Source organism: Meriones unguiculatus, chromosome 3, assembly GCF_030254825.1.
Source record: "Meriones unguiculatus strain TT.TT164.6M chromosome 3, Bangor_MerUng_6.1, whole genome shotgun sequence".
Lineage (NCBI taxonomy): Eukaryota > Metazoa > Chordata > Mammalia > Rodentia > Muridae > Meriones > Meriones unguiculatus.
The window spans coordinates 67150040-67169803 of NC_083351.1; the positions used below are offsets into that span (position 1 = coordinate 67150040).

The 19764-nt window shown below is 39.7% G+C and overlaps 1 protein-coding gene across 1 annotated transcript; it reads right to left on the minus strand.

Annotated features, from left to right (window-relative positions):
* Positions 1-13383: 13383 nt before the first annotated feature.
* LOC110558948 (prolactin-inducible protein homolog) lies at positions 13384-19104 on the minus strand. Its single transcript, XM_021654132.1, has 4 exons — positions 19016-19104; positions 14521-14632; positions 13801-13915; positions 13384-13508 (listed from the first exon to the last, which is right to left on the minus strand). Exons 1-4 carry the CDS (start codon positions 19102-19104, stop codon positions 13384-13386), a joined length of 441 nt encoding a protein of 146 aa, XP_021509807.1.
* Between the last annotated feature and the right edge of the window lie 660 nt (positions 19105-19764).

Below are 19764 nucleotides of genomic sequence, written 5' to 3' on the forward strand. Positions count from 1 at the left end.
GAGTGGTTGAATGTGCCTGTAGGCTCAGCACAGGAGAAAAGTTTGCAGGCACAAGATGGGCTGATTCCAGGAGGCTGATAGCAGCTAGTTTAGATGAAACAGGAAACTCTAGGTTCAGTGTCAAACCTTGTTCAAAAAATACAGTGGAGATCAATAGAAGAAGATATCTGTAGATTAGCTCTGGCTTCCAAACACACATGCACACACACATCCATACATACACATAAGTGTAACCACAAACACATACACACACACACACACACACACACACACACACACACACACACACACACTCTGGAGCAGAATGATATTTTGCTCCCAAAGAAAGCCCATGCTTCTTCAGGAGAATTTGGTCATTGGAACGCAGAATCTGAAATGCTAGTTTAGGGCTACTTAGCTGATTTGCAAGCCCAGACTATGCCAACAATTCTGAGAGCTTGACTGTGGTCATCCTTCAACAATACATGAATTTTTCAATACCACGTGAACCTGTCTGCTATTCAGAGGCAGAGAAACAGAGAAGGTGCCTCTGTTATGTAATTTAACAACAGCATCCAAGTCAGTGACTGTGTCAAACACCCTACCAGGTACACTTACTTGTGTTCCAAATTAATCGTCCGATCTCCTCATCCCCTGACATGAAAGCCATTTAACTTTCTTCTTAAATAACTAAAGATAAAGAGACATGGTAGGTTGAATGAGAAATGAAGCCCATTGGTGACTGTATTGGAATAGTCAGTCCCTAGTTGTTGGTGCTTTCTGAGATAGTAATGGAGCTTTAGTAGGTAGAGCCTCGCTGGAAGAGGTGTATAGCTGAGGGTGGGCTTTGAAAGTATGTCGACTCTCCCCCACTCCCCAGTTCACTCTTTTGCCTTCCTGTTTGATTTGAAAATGTGATCTCTCAGCTTCCACCTCTTGTCACCATGCTGCTACTTGCTGCCATGTGTCCCCACCATCATGGACTCTTGTAAGCCCAAATACCTCTTTCCCAAAGTTGCTTTTGACCGTGCTCTTTCAGCACAGTGACAAAAAGGAACCAACAACTTGTTTTCAAATCTATTGTATGAATTATATGATTATAAAGTCAAACTCTATCATCTCTTCATATGTGTAGTGACGTGGCACTTGCTGTGTTGTCTACTGTTTGTTTTCTCATATCACTAAGGTACTTTCGGCTATTTTTAGTGACACAAAAGCTCCTCTTAGAGTTTTCTCTGGTGCCCTCAAATCCCCAGATTTCCAACACACCATGATCAATTTTGCAATATGAACAAACTAGAAAAAGGATAAGACTTTAAGGTAAGTAAGCTTTATTTATTGCAATAGATAAATAAGTTCCTGAATTATGAATAACACCCCTGAAGACATAGTTGGAAGAGAATGTATGACATTCTTTCCTGCTGAGTAAAAATTCCATGACTTATTCCAAACTGCCAAAATTCCACAGAATACATTAACTATTGTTAGAACTGAGTCACTCCCAAAACGTGTTACCTTCATGAAAAGAGAAAAACAACAGTCTAGTATGTTTTACTCCATCAATTATGAGGTACTCTACACTCAGAAATGACTCTAAGAGAACTGTTCAATATCTGTTTCATGGAAAATTAAAATACACATTCATTAACACAAATTCAGTTATATGCTTCAGGTAAGTTTTGCTTCCTGCTCACATTTTCTGTAATTTATATTCACACACTAGTGCACACATTTGTCCTTGCACATAAGTCATGATGTGATCTCTACACAGATCATCATTCTCCTCCATCTCCACAAGGCTGACTTCTATGGTGCTGACCACTTTGACAACATCCGAAGTTCTGCAAATGAAAACCAATGAAATATTAAGGTAATTATCTCTTGTAACACATCCAGAACACTTCTGAAAACTGTGGATTATCATTGATATTAAACAGATCGGCTCATGCACAGCAAATCGTATTGCTAGCCTTTCTATAATTTTCATGAATTCATGAGGTAGGACCATGGATTGCAATATGAAGATGAAAGGCTCTTGGGAGGACCCACAGACAAAAGAACACATGCAAGCAATCAAAACCCTATCTTAAATTATAAGCCACGTGTTATAAACACAAATCTCCACAACAGCACAAACTCCTACCCCACAATCCTAACAGCATGAGATGAAGCCCATCTGTCACAGAAGTAATGGTGAATAGAAGAGAAAAGACAAAGCTGTGTGTTATTGTTTGGTTGGGCTACTGGATTGAAAATCTGACTCTGTTTTTATTTGTTGATATATATATATATATATAAATTATTTATTTTTCATTTATTGAAAATAGTTTTTTTTTCTCACATAACATATCCTTATTAAAGATTCCCTTTCTCTGCTTCTCCCAGATCCATCCCACTTCCCTCCCATCCAAATCCACTCCCTTTCTATCTCTTACTAGAGAACAAACAGACTTTCAGGATAATAATAAAACAATATTAAATAAAAACTACCATATCAGAATTGCACAAAACAAATAGAAGGAAACGAGCCCAAAAGAAGGTATAAAATACAGAGACCCACTCATTTTCACACTCAGGAGTCCTAGAAAAACACTAAACTGGAAGCCACAATATATACACAGGAGGCCTGGTGCAGACCCAGGCAGGCCTTGTGCATGTTGCCTCAGTCTATGAGAGTTCATAGGAACTTTAATCTTGTTGTTTTAGAGGTTTCTTTCCCGGTGTCTCCCATCCCTTCAAGCTCCTATACTCTGCCTCCATCTCTGCAGAGTAACCTGAACCCAAGGGAAGGATTTGATGGCGACATCCCTTTTAGGCCTGAATGTTTCAAGCTCTCTCTCTCTCTCTCTCTCTCTCTCTCTCTCTCTCTCTCTCTGCATGTTATCTGGCTATGGGTCTCTGTATTTGTCTCCCTATGCTGGAGTAAGCTTCTCTGATAATGGCTGAAGAAGGTACTTATCTATGAGTGTAAAGGAATGTCATTAGGAGTCATTTTATTGATACATTCTGTTGTGCTTTGTTTTTATTTTTGAAACAGTAGTACTTGTTTTATTCTAGGTCCCTGGGCTATCTAGTCTCGAGTTCATTGTCACCTATGCAGTGTCAAGTATGGGATCCATGTCATGGAAAGTGACTTAGTCAAATCAACAACTTGTGGTTACTCCCACAAGATTTGTGTCACCATTGCATCACCATATTTTGTAGGCAGAACTCCACTGTAGCACAAATGTTTTGTGTCTGGATTGGTGTTGGTGTTTCTCCTTTGGTAGCAGCAGGGTACTTTTCTATACCAAAGGCACTAGAATGTTGTTGTGATAGTCTCTATTTAGGCACCAGCTTGACTTCTCCATGTTCAGTGAGTTGTGTAGGTGTTGTCTTCACCAATGGAGTCTTGCTGTCAGTTTATGACATATAACCAATAGACTTGGAACACCGTAGGGTATTTGGGGATTCTTATTGGACTTTTTGGGCCAACATTACAATTATCTGTAATCTAATCCTGGTACTAAGAGTTTCATTTGGTAACAAGCCCTATTTAGGGCTCTGCCTTTCTGATTATTTGGTGGTTTCATTTGGATTGCCTCCATTTATGTATATATCTTAGGGAGCTTCTACTGTATGAATTTACCTTAATACCGCCAAAGTGAATCTTCGCTGTCTTTTCCCATATTTCCTCCAATGCCCTGTACTGAATATTTAGAGGGTAAACTATGATTGAGTTAGTCTTTGATGAAGGATAGTTAAGGAGGCTTTTCCATACATGTATGTGAGATACTTTGATTATGTTTCACCCCTCTGTTACCCTATCTTATCTGCTGTTGAAAGCTGGCCTGGTGAACTGAGGCACTGATGTATGGAGAAAGATTATAGTTTCTTCTCAAAACCAGGAACATGATTGGCAGAGCCAATAGTTAAGTAAGATCAGAGCTTTGGGAGCTTTTCCCTGAGGCCTTGATGTACATACAGACAGTGAGAACCCAACTCCTCACTGTAGGAGGCTAAGATTATTAGTTCCAAGGGTGCTACATGCTCAGAGTGTGATTCCCTGTGTTTCCCTTGTGCAGCATTTTTTTTACAAGCTTCTAGCTGATGTCTTCCATTTATATGATAGTTTCTGTTGACTTCATCTCATATTTGGACAGCCAAGAGTATATAGAATGCTGTACATCATAGTAAGATTACTTGGCATAGGCATATATTTTGCAAGACCTTTTGATCCCAAACTTTCTTATCTTTTCTGTCTTCTATCTTCTTTATCTTCTGATCTCCTGGTACTCTCTCCTAGGTCTCAGTCACTGAAGAAAGACAAGCTGGTCAATGAAATCTGCCTACTCATTTTCCTTAACTTCATGAAATACAGACTTTAAAAGTTACAATATATCAATGAAATAAAGAGATTTTTTTTTTTCAAAATTAAACAAGATTGACAGAAGGCAAGTTAAGGAAACTAGCATGCAGAATATATATATATATATATATATATATATATATATATATATATATATATTTGTTTATATATAAATAAAACAAATGAGTGTATGGGAGGGGTAATAAGGTAGTTCATTTAATGTGTGTTTAAGAAAGGGACCTAGATATCTAGATGCCTGAGGTAAGCTGTGGCAACTCCTGAAAAACACCAGCCATACAGTTTCTATACCCAAAAAGCTGAGGAGGCTTCCATCTTCCTGCCAAGGGGATTCTCTCCACCACAGGATTCCAGGAACCACGAGAAACTAACTCCAAACACTTACAATAGCCCAAGGGGTAGAGGCCAGCAGAAAAGCTCAACCAGCAAAAGACAGAGCAATATGACATCTCCAAAACCCAGTTACCCAGGGGCAAGTAGACCTGGCCACCCTAGCATTAATAAAATTCAAGAAGATGACCTAACATCTATGCTCATGAAGAGGATAACAGAGAAAACAAATAAAATGTGTAAAGATCTAGAGGAAGAAAAACTTTAGAAATAGAGGAAAAAAAAACTTTAGAAATAGAGGAAGATAAAAACAAACATATTATGGCCATAAACAGCTGAAGGAATTGAAAAAAAACAAAACAGGAAAATACAGTCAGACAGGTGAAGAAAATCAACAAAATGGCTCAAGACCTGAAGACTGAATTGGAAAAATTAAAGAAAACATGGAGGAAATTGTGGAGAGAAAGAACTTAGGGAAAAAAACAGGAACTACAGAGGTAAGCATAACCGATAGACTACAAGAGATGGAAGAAAGAATCTCAGGTGTGGAAGATACAATGGAAGAAATCAATGTATCTGTCAAAGAAAATGTTAAATCTAAAAAATTCTACCAGGGAACGCCTTCAGCTGATAAACACCTTCAGCAAAGTGGCCGGATACAAAATTAACTCCAAAAAATCAGTAGCCTTCCTGTACACAAAAGACAAAAGGGCTGAGAAAGAAATTAGGGAAACAACACCCTTCACAATAGCCACAAATGACTAAAGTACCTTGGTGTAACCCTAACCAAGCAAGTCAAAGACTTGTATGAAAAAAATTTCCGGTCTCTGAAGAACGAATTAGAAGAAGATATCAGAAGATGAAAAGATCTCCCATGCTCATGGCTTGGCAGGATTCATATAGTAAAAATGGACATCTTACCAAAAGCAATCTACCAATTCAATGCAATTCCCATCAAGTTAACAACACAATTCTTTACAGACCTGGAAAGAAAAATTCTCAACTTCATGTGGAATAACAAGACACCCAGAATTGCTAAAACAATCTTCTACACTAAAAGATCTTCTGGAGGTATCTCCATCCCTGATCTTAACCTGTACTATAGAGCAAAAATAACAAAAACTGCATGGTACTAGCATAGAAACAGAATGGTGGATCAATGGAACCGAACAGAAGACCCAGAAATAAACCCACACACTTATGGACACCTGTTCACATTTTTTTTTTTCTGACACAACTCTTTATGTAGTTCTGGATGTCCTAGAACTCAGTATGTAGGTTAGTTTGGTCTGGAACTAGCAGAAATCTGCCTGCTTCCACCAAGTGAGTTCGGAGATTAAAGGCATCAGCACACTAAAATGGTTCATTTTTTTTTTTTTATTTATTTAATTCCTTTACAGACTGACCCCAGCCACTTTCCTCCTCTGCTCCCCATCCCACCCTCATGCCTCCTCTCCCATTCCTTCCTCCCCTATGCAAAGAAGGGGAGCCCCCCCCAAGGGGTACCAACTTATCCTGGTACCTCAAGTTGCAGCAGGACTAAGAGCATCCTCTCCCACTGAGGGCAGACAAGGCAGCCCAGCTAGGGAAGGGGATCCAGAGGCAGGCAACAGAGTCAGAGAGAGCCACTACTTCCACTGTTAAGGAACCCACCTATATGTTAACCAAGCTGCACGTCTGCTACATATGTGTGTGTCTGGGGGGGGGGGGATCTAGGTCCAGCCCAAGCATGTTCTTAGGCAGGTGGTTCAGTCTTTTCTAAACTTTACCACAAATTTACTTAACTGGAAAACTCTTCCCACAAACAGTTATATACAGTGGGATGCTTGCCTGTACAATAAATGCCCAGGTGTCTAATCACCGTATCAAAGAGAAATATTTGTGTACAGTTTGAACATTGGGTTTTCCCAACAGTCTCCATAGTTTTACATTTGAATACCAATAGATGTTTGAAGGGTCTTATTTCTCCACAGACCATTTACCATATATTGTGTCTTGAAGCGTTGTGTTCAGTCATACAAGTGAAAAGTATTTCAGAGCACTTTTAATAATTTTTATTCAGAGAAAAACTATATATTAAGAGAGTTCTTATTTATCTTCTTGACATGTAAGGAACATTTCAATGTTTTTAAGTTTTCTAGTATTGAAAAGATTAGTCTTATTGGTACAAAAAATATTATTTTTATCTCTTGTACCCTTACAAACAACTGTCAAATTTAAGAGTTGTAAATATTTGTATGACAATTTTTAATAAATTACGTAAAAATATCCCATGGAAAACAATTCATGTCAGTTGAAATAAATGACTCAAGTATAAGTTTTCTTGATGTTTTTTTAAAAGATATTCTACATTTGTATTGATTTAAAGTAGATCTGGTAGTTTATCTCTTTGAATTTCAAAGATGTATTCTTGTTTTCTTGATTTCCAATTCTTTCTATTTTCATCAACTATAATTCTTTTTGCAGATTGTGGTAAATTTTTTCTCCACTTTTCTGTTTATCTCTGGTTTCCCTGACGGTGCATGTTGTGATTCAGTAGGTGCAGAGGCACTGGGACAGTTCCTAGAGCCCATGCCACCACATGTCTGGCAAGCTGCAGGGTCAGTTCTCCCATGATCAGGCCCTCAAGGCCAGCTCACTCACATCCACACCATCAGGGCCATCTCTACTGTGCTGCTCAGGCCACGTGTCACACCTACTCTCCCCAGTATTCTACTTACTGAGGGACTGGGTCAGCTCTCCAGCTCTCCTACCCTCAGGGCCAGCTCTTTCATGCTTCCCAGGATTGTGGTGGGGTCAGCTCTTCTGGCCTGTTACAGGTCGTGAGGAGCAGAGTGGTGATGAGAGGAGAGGGGGCATTTCTACCCCACCCACAACTCCTTATGGCTGGACAGGGGTGGGTACTGCTGTTCTCATGCCATCGGCTGCTCACTGACACCATGGCACTGGGCTAGAACAGATTCAATAGTGGCTGATGGAGATTGTTTGGCAAAACAAATAGAAACTGAGGTATATAAAAAGACAATGATAGGACCTCAAACACTTCTTTTACCAGACACCCGTAGTGTTAGCTATGCAGAAAATCCATCTTTATGACTTTAGACTGTTTTGGTTATCCCTTATAAGTAGAAACATATAGAATTTATAATTCTGACTTACATTATTGATTCTAGTGCCTTCCAGATTTGCAGGTAAATGGTGGGATCTGGAAAAGATCATCCTGAGTGAGCTATCCGAGAAGCAGAAAAACACACACGGTATATACTCACTCATATAGACCTATAATATAGGATAAACTTCCGACAATCTGTACATCTAAAGAAACTAATCAAGGTGAGGACTCTGGCTAAAATGTGCAATCCCCACTCCAAAAGGCAAAGAGGATGGACACCAGAAGAAGAAGAAAACAGGAAACAAGTTAGGAGCCTCCCACAGAGGGCCTCTGAAAGGCTCTGCCCTGCAGACTATCAAAGCACATGTTGAGACTTATGGCCAAACTTTTGGCAGAATGCAGGGAATCTTATGAAAGAAGTGGGAAATAATAGTAAGAGCTGGAGAGGACAGAAGGTCTACAAGGAGAGCAACAGAACAAAATTTTGAGCACAGGGGTCTTTCCTGAGACTCATACTCCAACCAAGTACCATGCATGGAGATAACCTAGAACCCCTGCACAAATGTAGCCCATGGCAGTTCAGTGTCCAAGTGGGTTCCCTAGTAATGGGAACAGGGCCTCATTCTGACATGAACTGATTGGCCTGTTCTTTGATCACCTCCCCCTGAGGGGGAAGCAGCCTTACCAGGCCACAGAAGAAGAAAATGCAGCCACTCCTGATGAGATCTGATAGACTAAGATCAGAAGGAAGGAGAGGAGGACCTCCCCTATCAGTAGACTTGGGTAGGAGCATGTGTGGAGGAGGGAAGGTGGGATTGGGTGAGGAGGAGGGAAGGGTTTATGGGGGGATATAAAGTGAATAAAGTGTAATTAATAAAAATTAAGATAAAAAAGCAAAAAAATAATTGTTTTATTTTGAGATTACAGTATAACTATATCATTTCCCTCTTCCCTTTCATCCCTCTAAACGTTCCACTATAAACTTGCTTGCTTTCTTTCAAATATATTGGCTTTTTCATTGTTATTATATGTATATATGTATACAATATATTCCTAAATACAACATGATTAGTCTGTATATTATTTGTCCATATCGCTTAAGGAGTGACAGTTTTGTATTGGATAATCTGTTATTTCTTGAGGAAGATATTTTCCCACTCTCAGAATTCCTTATTTGCCTATAGTGGTTTATGTATACATCAACCCCTGCAGCTAAGGCTCAGCAAATATTGATACATTTCAAGAGCCACTGGGTCATGAAGGTCAATTTGAGACTGTCTGCTCAGCATGCCAGAAGCTAAATCCATACGATTTTTTTTAAAGAAAAAATAGTTATCCTTTATTGAATTTTTATGAAACATATTCCTGTGCTGAGTTCGTTATAAGGATTATCTTTAAATGACCACATCTGTTGGGGCAGGCACTATGATTGCACTTTTATTTTATTTTTTTTTTTTTTTTGGATAAACTCCTAAAATGTTTATTTTTATTTTTTATATTATTTACAGTTTATTCACTTTGTATCCTAGCTGTAGCTCCCTCCCCTATTCCTTCCAAATTCCACCTCCCTCCCTCATCTCCTCCTATGCCCCTATGATTTTAACAACATGGTTGCCTAAATATGAGCAGAACAAAAAGAATAATAGCAGGCATGCAAAAATAGACAGGGGAAAGTCCATGAGATCTTCTATATTTATACATGCTGTTCATCAGTGTGACAATTTCTTATTTTTTTTTTGGAAGTTGATACTTTTTTTAATTTATTTTTATTTTTTTTAAATTTTTCATCAATTACACTTTATTCATTCTGCATCCCCCCCATAAGCCCCTCCCTCCTCCCCTCCCGATCCCACCCTCCCTCCTCCCTCTGCATGCATGCCACTCCCCAAGTCCACTGATAGGGGAGGTTCTCCTCTCCTTTCTGATCTTAGTTTATCAGTTCACATCAAAAGTGGCTGCATTGTCCTCTACTATGGCCTGGTAAGGCTGCTCCCTGCCAGGGGGAGGTGATCAAAGAGCAGGCCAATCAGATTATGTCAGAGGCAGTCCCTCTTCACATTACTATGTAACCCAATTGGACTCTGAACTGCCCTGGGCTACATCTGTGCAGGGGTTCTGGGTTATCTCTATGAATAGTCCTTGGTTGGAGTATGAGTCTCTGGGAAGTTCCCTGTGTTCAAATTTTCTTGTTCTGTTGCTCTCCTTGTGGAGACCCTGTCTTCTCCAGCTCTTACTATTTCCCAGTTCTTACCTAAAATTCCATTCACTCTGCCCAACAGTTGCCCATCAGGCTCAGCATTTGCTTTGATAGTCTGTAGGGCAGAGGCTTTCAGAGGCCCTCTGTGGTAGGTTCCTAGGTTGTTTCCTGTTTTCTTCTTCTTCACTAGCCATTAGGGAAATGCAAATCAAAACAACCCTGAGATTTCACCTTACGCCCATGAGAATAGCCAAGATCAAAAACTCAAGTGACAACACATGCTGGAGAGGTTGTGGAGAAAGGGGAACCCTTCTCCACTGCTGGTGGGAATGTAAACTTGTACAACCACTCTGGAAATCAATCTGGCACTTTCTCAGACAACTAGGAATAGCGCTTCCTCAAGATCCAGCCATACCACTCCTGGGCATATATCCCAAAGAGGCTCAAGTACACAAAAAGGACATTTGCTCAACCATGTTTGTAGCAGCTTTATTTGTAATAGCCAGAAGCTGGAAACAACCCAGATGCCCCTCAACTGAAGAATGGATGCAGAAATTGTGGTACATCTACACAATGGAATGCTTCTATGTTTTAGAAGCAATGAAAAATAAGGAAATCATGAAATTTGCAGGTAAATGGTGGGATCTGGAAAGGATCATCCTGAGTGAGTTGTCCCAGAAGCAAAAAGACACACATGGTATATACTCACTCATATAGACATACAACATAGGACAAACCCACTAAAACCTGTGCATCTAAAGAAACTAAGCAAGAGAGAGGACCCTAACTAAAATGTCCAATCCCCATCCGGAAAGACAATTTTTTCTTTTAAGCAGGAGGATATTTCAATATGATGATAACATGAAAGTTGTAGCACTTGGGTATCCTGATATGCTTCAGGATACAATACTAATTCATAGGCTATTTAATGATTTTTTGTTAGTAGAATCTCTATCACAGGAAGCAACAGACAGACACTGTAGATATCTCTCTAGAACATGTACATTGCTAGTATACAAGGACCATCTAACACAGAATATTTTATACATTTAATAGATGGGGCATTTCATTTTGTAAAACTTAATTTTAACAAAATGATAGAAGAGCTAAGTAAACCCTATGTTTTAGAAGCAGTGTGTTTTCAAGAATGTTTTATTTAACTATGCTTATTTTGTAGATAGAAACTAATTAGGACCAGACTAGAAATACCAAGTATTCTGCAAACAGTCTAAATATATAACATATAATAAATATATATGATTATCTTTACTATAATTAAAGGTTATTAATTTTTAATGTAAAAAATAATAGATGTTTACTTTCTCGCCTGAACTGTTCCAGATATTTAAAAAAAAAGCTACAGAGACAGACATTGAGGACCTTAGATATGTCTTTTTTGAGTTTTTATTTTATTATTATCATTTATTCATTTTGTATCCTGGTTGTGGCCCCTTCCCTCATCTCCTCCTGGTCCCATACTCCCTCCCTCTCCCCCACTATGCCCCTCCACTAGTCAGCTGATAGGGGAGGTCCTCCTCCTATCTGACCCTGGCCTGCCAGTTCTCATCAGGACTGTCTGGATTCTCTGTGGCCTGGTAATACTACCCTTCCAGAGGGAGGTGCTCAAAGAGCAGGCAATAGAGTTTATTCCAGAGAATTCCCCTGCTCCCCTTACTAGGAGCCCCCATGGAGACTGAGCTGCCTCTGTGCTACATCTCAACAGGGTATCTAGGTCTTCTCCAAATTACCTTTCAAATGTGGTTTTCTGAGTTTTGTTTTTTTTTTTAAGCAAATACAAAATTGAAACTACAGAGCATGTAAATGATTATAGATACAACAAGACTGATGGATGTTTGTAGTTCTGTGACATAATAAATTTCTTCAGAATGGAAATAACCTACTCCAACCAAGAAACCCCAAGCTAAAGAGAAGATTGTTCTTGGGCAATGCTTGATGAAGGTGTTGTAAAACAAAATATCAGGATTAAAAAGGACTTCTGCAAAGATATAAATAGCTATAAGAGCTCCTTAAGTAAACAGGCGCTTTAGCTATCATATTTTGCACATGCAATTGGTGTTAGTTCTCCAATAAGATCTCAAATAATCTCTTTGAACAACCTTCTTTCCCTTTCCTGCATTCTGATCCTCATTTAGGAGAACTGGCTTGGAGAGTGTGATTCCATGTTCTTGCCCAGACATACTCAGGCTATTCTGATTCTGTCCCTTCCTGTAGCATCCTCTCTAGTCCTTCCGCTCATTCATGCCCAGCACCAGAGAGCTTGCCTGAAGAGAATATGCTACTTTTTCATGTTTTGGGATCTTGAAGCCTGCTTTACCATCTGCCAGGATTTTCTTCACTTACTTTGAACCCTTGCTCAGGCTTCGTTTCTATTAAAAATCAGCAGCAGGTCTTCTCTGAGGAAGCAACTCAGGGCTCCCTGCTTTCATCTACGGTCAGCCACATTTGCTATGCCTAAACTTCATAAGAAAAGATGTATGCAGTGTTTGAGATAGTTATGGTTTCTTGTTTGTAACTGATTGAGAAGAAGCAACAGGCTGTGGCACAGTGGTACACATTCATGGTGAGGACCAGCGATTTTCCACGATTACCTGGTTTCAAATCACTCCTATCTCCTGGGATCTGAAGGTGAAGTTCCTAGAGGTAAATGGGATGGAAAAAAAGCCAAGCTCTATGCAGCTTGGCTCCCAGCCCTGTCTTTTTCTCTTATTTGTCTGAGAACTTAGACCACCACTGTAGTGACCTTTCTCCTCTTTGAGAGTGGTTCTTTTCTTCCTTATTTCTGTTTTTTTTTCTTTAAAAGGTTTTGTGCACTTTTATGATTTCTGTGCATGGATAAGTGTGAGTGTTCTTGTGTCATGGCACACTCAGGAAGATCAAAGGACAGTGCCAGCTGTTGGTGCTTGCCTTCTACCCAGTTTAGGAAAGTATCTGCGTTTGTTCCTCACCACATACACTGCAGTGAGCTTGCCCAGTTGTTTCTGTGGAAACTTCTCTATCTTCCTCCGGTCTCAGTATAAAAGCAATGAGATTATGAATGTGCACAACAATTTCTGGCTTTAGGTGTGTTCTTGAGATTCAAACTTAGGTCCTAACATGCATGGCAAGTACCTTGCACACTGAGGTAACTCCCAGCCATTTCTTTCTTTTTTATGTCAATGGATAATAAAAAATTGTAAAATGTCAGCCATATATTTTTTTAAAGACCATGTACAAAATTTGAGGTACCTCATTGTCTTAGAGGATGGATTTTGGAGGCAACACAAATTAATACATGGAGAAGCGTATAAGAAGTTTATTTAACAGACTATAATCAGTATTTCAGTTAATTTTACTTAGGGAAAATTACATTGGTTTTGAAAAACACATAAGAGGCTTCCATTAAATTTTGTGCACAGTAGCATAGACATAATACCTCTTAAAACTGATAGGTTGCACTGCAACATCATTAGGGCAGATACCCTTTTCTGCAGTGAGGTCAAGCACTACTGCAAAGTTTAGAGTTCCTGGAAGAGATAACAAAAATAGTCATTCCTCAGATGTGATAGGGTCCTCCTATTTTCCTGCTAGGGCCATATAACTGTTTCCTGGAATTTGATTTCCCCAAATCATTGCTAATCATTCTCCCTTTTAGTCCTTATCACACACACTGCCTTCCAGAGATTAAAACGTAGTGACTGTCTTCATGGGCTTTCTTTCCACCCACTACTTTGCCTTTCTATGCTTCCACTTGGAAGTTCTGCAGCCATGTTTAGGTTTCTAATGTTTCCTCTTTGGCAGGTAGTTCCCTCTACTTACCTAGGATTTCAAAGTCCCAAAAGACGGTGATAGGATAATCATTACAGAGGCAGCGGGTTTGTATATAGTTGAAGGGACCTTCAATTGGCTTATTACTTACAAGGTAAGCTTTGACCTGGTGGGGAGAGATGACCTCTGTTAGCCCAGAAAAGAAGAGGGCAATACAAGAGACGAAATAGCTGAGATGGGGACTAAAGGCACATGCACCTTATATTTGTCACTATCATATCATTCAATACACTAGTTTGCCAGACTTTCTATCTTAACACCTTAGACTCATGCCTCAGGGGTCTGAGTGTGAGATTCAGGAGGATGAAAGTGAATCTAGTAGGCAAAGAGATTCATCCAACAGTGGCTGTTTCCTCGGGGAAGGCTTGTCTTTGGTACCAGACAGAGTTCTGGGAAATGACTCATGTGAAATTTTACTCTGTGACCCAGTGAGATGGCAGGCCAGCTGTTTAAGTGCACATGCCAGGACAAGGGTTTGTGAGAATGATGGCCAAACCCCAGATGCAGCTCTTCATTATTCTATGATAATTGAATAAATCTCCCACTTTCCCTTGTTCCAACTGTAAGATCCAAAGTTACACCTCTACCCATGATTGGCCATTATTAGATAAGCAAATGATTTTTCAGTTCTTTCTAAACCTGCAAGTGCCTGTCAACCTAGGACATCAGACAATTATTTGTATTGGAGTCTTTGTCTGTGTATCTACTTACCACCAAACATTCCTTATATTCTGTAGCAAGTTGAACTTCCACAGATACTGTCTCATTTTCCCTTACGAACTTTGTGTAACTCAATTTAGGGATAAGTGGTTTACGAATAGCTCTGGGAAGAGAAAAACAGTGCACAGAGCATATGAGATGAAGTACTATTCTGGCATGAGACAAGGGGACAGAGCAAAGTAGAGAGTGACACAGATTGAGTCACTTTCTTTTTTTGGGGGCGGTTACAAAAGCCCTTTTATAAAGCCATTTTTAAACAAAACAAACCAAAAGGTTTACAGAAGAAAAAGATACAGAAAAAGAGTAACTTGCTTCATGTCCCCAAAACAGGAAAAAAACTAATAAAGGGGACAATGCCAACATGCTCAGTAATAAGAGGTTCTTTTCCTCATTTTTTAATACAAAATACAAGCAAAGGGTCCACACCCTTAAAACAAGGCTCAGGGGCAGACAGCAGTCCTGGAAACCCTCCAATCAGAGCAAAGCAGGAGTTTGCTTTTTTGTTTATGCACATACATACAGACCGGGATATGTAAATGAAGTATCACACCAGACCACCACACAATTCTACCAATGCATGTTGCATCTATAATTTACGAACATGGTCAACAAAATCATGTTCATTTCAACTCGGTTTCATTTAACTTAAAGAAAAAAAAACCCTTTCAATAAAGTGGTTACATTCAAACTTTAACTTCCTTAGTACCATGCTGATGCCACAATGACTGGTGGCACTTTTTTAAATATGTTTTTTTTTTTTAAATTTTATCTCTATGAACTTGCAGATGACAAGTGAAATTTTGGCCTACAGGTTGAAGAGGGGAACCGTGTCAACAAAGCTCAGGCTTAGGGGCCACTCAAGAGCAGATTTTAATACTCAACACACAGCTTTCTTGCTGCTGTAGGGTCAGTGCCCAGTGCCTATAACAGTTCTCTTTACATGTAGCACCAGAAGAAATCCAAGCTAGGCACTTCATGGTGTGTAGAAGGAGGTAAAAAACAAGCAGTCTGTGGTTGTTGCCAAAGGGGAGGGAAAGTTGCTTTGGTTGCTCTTGGGGGTGGGATATTGTCATTCTCTTTGGAGGAAGCTGCTGAGTTACTCGAAGATAGGAAGTTGGTTTTTTGAGTTTGGGATGTCAGACTGTCAGTAGCCATGTTTCTATTTCAACCTCCTTTTCCCTTTGTCTTAGAAAACAAAATACATAATTTTCAATATCAAGTTCATATATCACACTTTTGTTCAAAGCCTAATTCACAGTGGTGCTGATTATAATAACCACTATGGGGGCGGAATCCTGTATCCTACCTGTTGCCGCGCCACCGAGTAACAAACTGATGACATCTGAGCATGCTCTCTGTGGCTGCAGAGCATCACAGTGGTGTAGACACTTTGTATATTGGGGGAGGGTGGTTTCTAGATTATAGGGAGGGTAAATAGTTTTGGTTGTTTTTTTGTTTTGTTTTGTTTTTTTGTGGTTTTTTTTGGTGGGTTGGGGAGTATAGCACTCAATTATGCCCTGAAAATAACAGGTATAAACTGCTAAAGTGTATGGGTGTGGTTATGTGTGAGTGCGTGTTTGTAAATGTCTGGCAATTTAACCTTTGTTTTCTGGAAGTTAGTGAATTTTCTCCTTTTTCCTCTGGAAGAATTTGTTACAAAATTTGTAAATAAGAGCGCTACCTAGTTTGTTGACCATGAACATGTTGCAGCAAACCTTACCTGCTTCACTCTTGCAAGGCATAAGTCTTGCCAGGTTACACAGCCGCCGCAATCTCAGTAATTGTTTGCCTTGATTCATCTTTTAGACTTAATTTGCCAGTCCTAAAAACTCCTAGTCTTCCTGGGTTTTAGTTCATAATCTTTCATCTAAGCAGAAAGGATCAGAGAGCTAGTCTATCTGTCTTAGGCTTTGGGCTGAGAGTCTGGCATCCTGTTCTTCATACTGCATGCATTGTGGCTAGATACATGATCAGACAACAGAGGGTTGGGCATTCTTGCAATACCTTAGCAGTGCTGAAATCTACAGCATGGTACTAAGGAAGTTAAAATTTGAATGAGACACTTTCTAATCATCAGAATCCCAGGAATATGTGTTGACTTTGACTATCTTCTTTTGTTTAAATTAGCAACAACAATGTTGTTTAAATTAGAGAATCTTTTTCCCAGTTACAAATAACAAATTTTAAAGTAAAAAGGCTACTGTCTTGTGCTATTTCCAAATACCTAACAGTAATGCTTCTCAACCCATGGGTTATGACCCAATTAGGGGTCAAATTACCCTTCCACGGGGGTCACATAAGATCAACAGAAAATATGTGTTTTTACATTAAGATTCACAACAGTAGCAAAATTACACTTCATGAATGAAAATAATGTTATGGTTTGGGGTCACTACAATATGAGGAATTGTATTAGAGATCACAACAGTATGAAGGAAAAGAATCACTGCCCTACAGTTGTTTTATTTATTTATTTTTTCATCTCCTTGACCACTGACTGTAACAAGAGAGTCAGTTCATTGTTAGGAGAAAACTTTATAGCCACAGAAACATGGAAAGAATCATGGAATGTAGGATTTTATAAATCTTTGAAAACCATCCCTCATGAATGCTGGGTAGGGCCTGGGAATGTGTATATATCTTGGAATATATAAAATCTGCACCACAATTAAGAAAAAGAAACTGAGAGAAAAACCAGTGCACAGAGCATATGGGATGAAGCACTATTCTGGTATGAGGCAAGGGGACAGAGCAAAGGAGGCAGTTACGCAGATTGAGACACTTCCTAAGCAAAGAGTCAAGTTTTCTCTTTAGTTTGCAAAGGCTGTTTGGGGCCAAAGGGGTCATATCTTCTTTATAAAGAGCTTTGTCTAATGTCCTTCGATGTTATGTGGTATACAAAAGAATTCTTAGACAGAATTATTCATAGCTCCATTTTTCTAGGGCAATCCATGTTAGATTTCTCTTCTTATACCAACAGTTCTAGGACTCACTTCCTAGGAAAGATACATGAAGACCAAGTGTCTTCAAAACTTCCATATTTGAAAGACCTGGAGGGGACAGGAGCTCCACAAGGAGAGCAACAGAACCAAAAGATCTGGGCACAGGGGTCTTTTCTGAGACTGATACACCAATCAAGGACTATTCATGGAGATAATCTAGAACCCCTGCACAGAGGTAGCCCATGGCACCTCAGTCTCTAAATGGGTTCCCTAATAAGGGGAACAGGGGCTGCCTCTGACATGAATTCAGTGGCTGGCTCTTTGATCACCTCTCCTGAGGGAGAAGTATCCTTACCAGGCCACAAAGGAAGACAATGCAGCCAGTCCTGATGAGACCTGATATTGCTAGGGTCAGATGGAAGGGAAGGAGTACTTCCCCTACCAGTGGACATGGAAAGGGGGCATGGGAAGAGATGAGGGAGGGAGGGTAAGATTGGAGAGGATGAGAGAGAGGTCTACAGCTGGGATACAAAGTGAATAAATTGTAATAAATAAAAAAATAATTAATTTTAAAAGCCTCCCATATTGTGAACGAGTTTAGGACTGGTAGAATGATCAGATTAGATATAGCAACTAACCACGCCTTGTTTTTCTGAGGGTAGAGTTTCTCTACAAAGGAGACATTCGGTAATAAATGCAGGAGAGTTGTTGGCCAGCTGGAGTGGCCTAGTCATTTACTGTAGGGCTTATTTCAACACAGACTTACTCTAGCCCAGGAAGAGTGCCATCTGAACTGAAACATGCATGGCTTCTCAGGGTGCTTGCATCAGTTTCTTAAAACCTTGGCATTTCCCTGGGATAAAACATTTGGCCAAGCTTCCTATGGTATCAATAGGGTCACAGTCCAGCAAGCCAGCACCATAGGCTACCAATCAGAGATCTCTGGTTTGATTGGGTAGCTCTGTTTCTCCACCCACTCTGGACTCTGGCTTTATTTCTTACTTCATTCCACTCCTTCAACTTTTCTTCTGCTTTCAAACGGGGACTCTCAGGTCTTAATGTGAATGCTAGTACAGGTCCTAGTCTTTACCTTTTTGATTATCATAAGAATAATATCTATGATGCCTGTTTGGCTGCCTCAACCAGAGACCATGGGTTAGTGAAAAAGGCTGTCATTCTCAATGACTCCTGCTAAAGACATTTAAAGCAGTTGCTAGAACTCACAGACCTCTTAACTTTTTCAAAGCACTATGAGCAAAAATCCGAGCAGTGGATGAGCGAGAGTAAGACTACTTCTTTAGGAGCAACTCATCAAATACAATTGGGGTTTTATTTCTCAAAGAAGCCTATATGTCCAGGGGAAATGTGAAAGGAATGCATGGAGCCTACTAGAGAATACAGTGTAACATGAGATCCATGAGAACCTTCAAGAATAGAGATCTTTACCATCTAAATAGCTAGACAAAAGTATGAACAGTTTTCCAGGTCTGGAGGGGACTCCTTTCTATGGTTTTCCTGCAGAACAAAAGATGTGTTTTACTCACGTGGTTTCCTGGGCTTTGTTGATCCCCAGCTCTAGGCAGAGGACCAAGAAGAGGGTAGCAGCACTGAGAATGAAAGAGAGACCCTGCATGGTGGAGTATACAGGACACCAAAGCAGTAGTAGCATTGGTGCTCAGCACAGGTTTTATATACACATCAAGGAAGCAGAAACCTGGCAGACAGGTTCATGAATTCAATCACCTAATCACTCTCCTTACTCATGATCTTTCCTTCTTGGGGAAAAGTTTGTTTGGTTTTTTTGATGGGAAAAAAATATCATTCAATTAAATTGTTAGAATACACGTGATGAGTCTTCCTTATTTTCTCAGTGTCAGAGACCTTTAAAGGTTCTTTCTTGGCTGACAGTTGTGTTTTTCTTTTCTCCTTCAAGTCTGTGTCCTGTTCCTTGCGTTAAGTCACTGATTGTTCTTGGCGAACAGTGGAGTTTCTGGATGACCAGTCTCAAGCCACAGCTATACAACACATTCATTGATGATTTTGCAGTTAAATAAAAAGGAAATGACCCTAAAAAGTTATCTTAGAGTTCTAATATGATTAGGCCTAGTTACCCAGAAGCCACTATCAACCATGTGGCTGAAAGAACTAGGGAAGATCTGAGCTCTTTGAATGATATAGAAATATGACTGTAGTACCTGATGGCATGGTGATGTCTGTGATTGTTGAGCCCCTCTACTTCAGGAGTAACAGTAAGTTACCCAGATGCTCAAAGACTCTAGGGTGAGATGTTGCT

Bases quoted from the DNA above. Each gene is read 5' to 3' on its own strand.
- LOC110558948 (XM_021654132.1), bottom strand. From the start codon at position 19,104: ATGCAGGGTCTCTCTTTCATTCTCAGTGCTGCTACCCTCTTCTTGGTC. The intron at 14,633-19,015 runs GTGAGTAAAACA...TTCTCTTCCCAG, and splicing joins AACAAAGCCCAGGAAACCAC to AGCTATTCGTAAACCACTTA. The intron at 13,509-13,800 runs GTAAGTAGAGGG...TATCTCTTCCAG, and splicing joins TTGGGACTTTGAAATCCTAG to GAACTCTAAACTTTGCAGTA.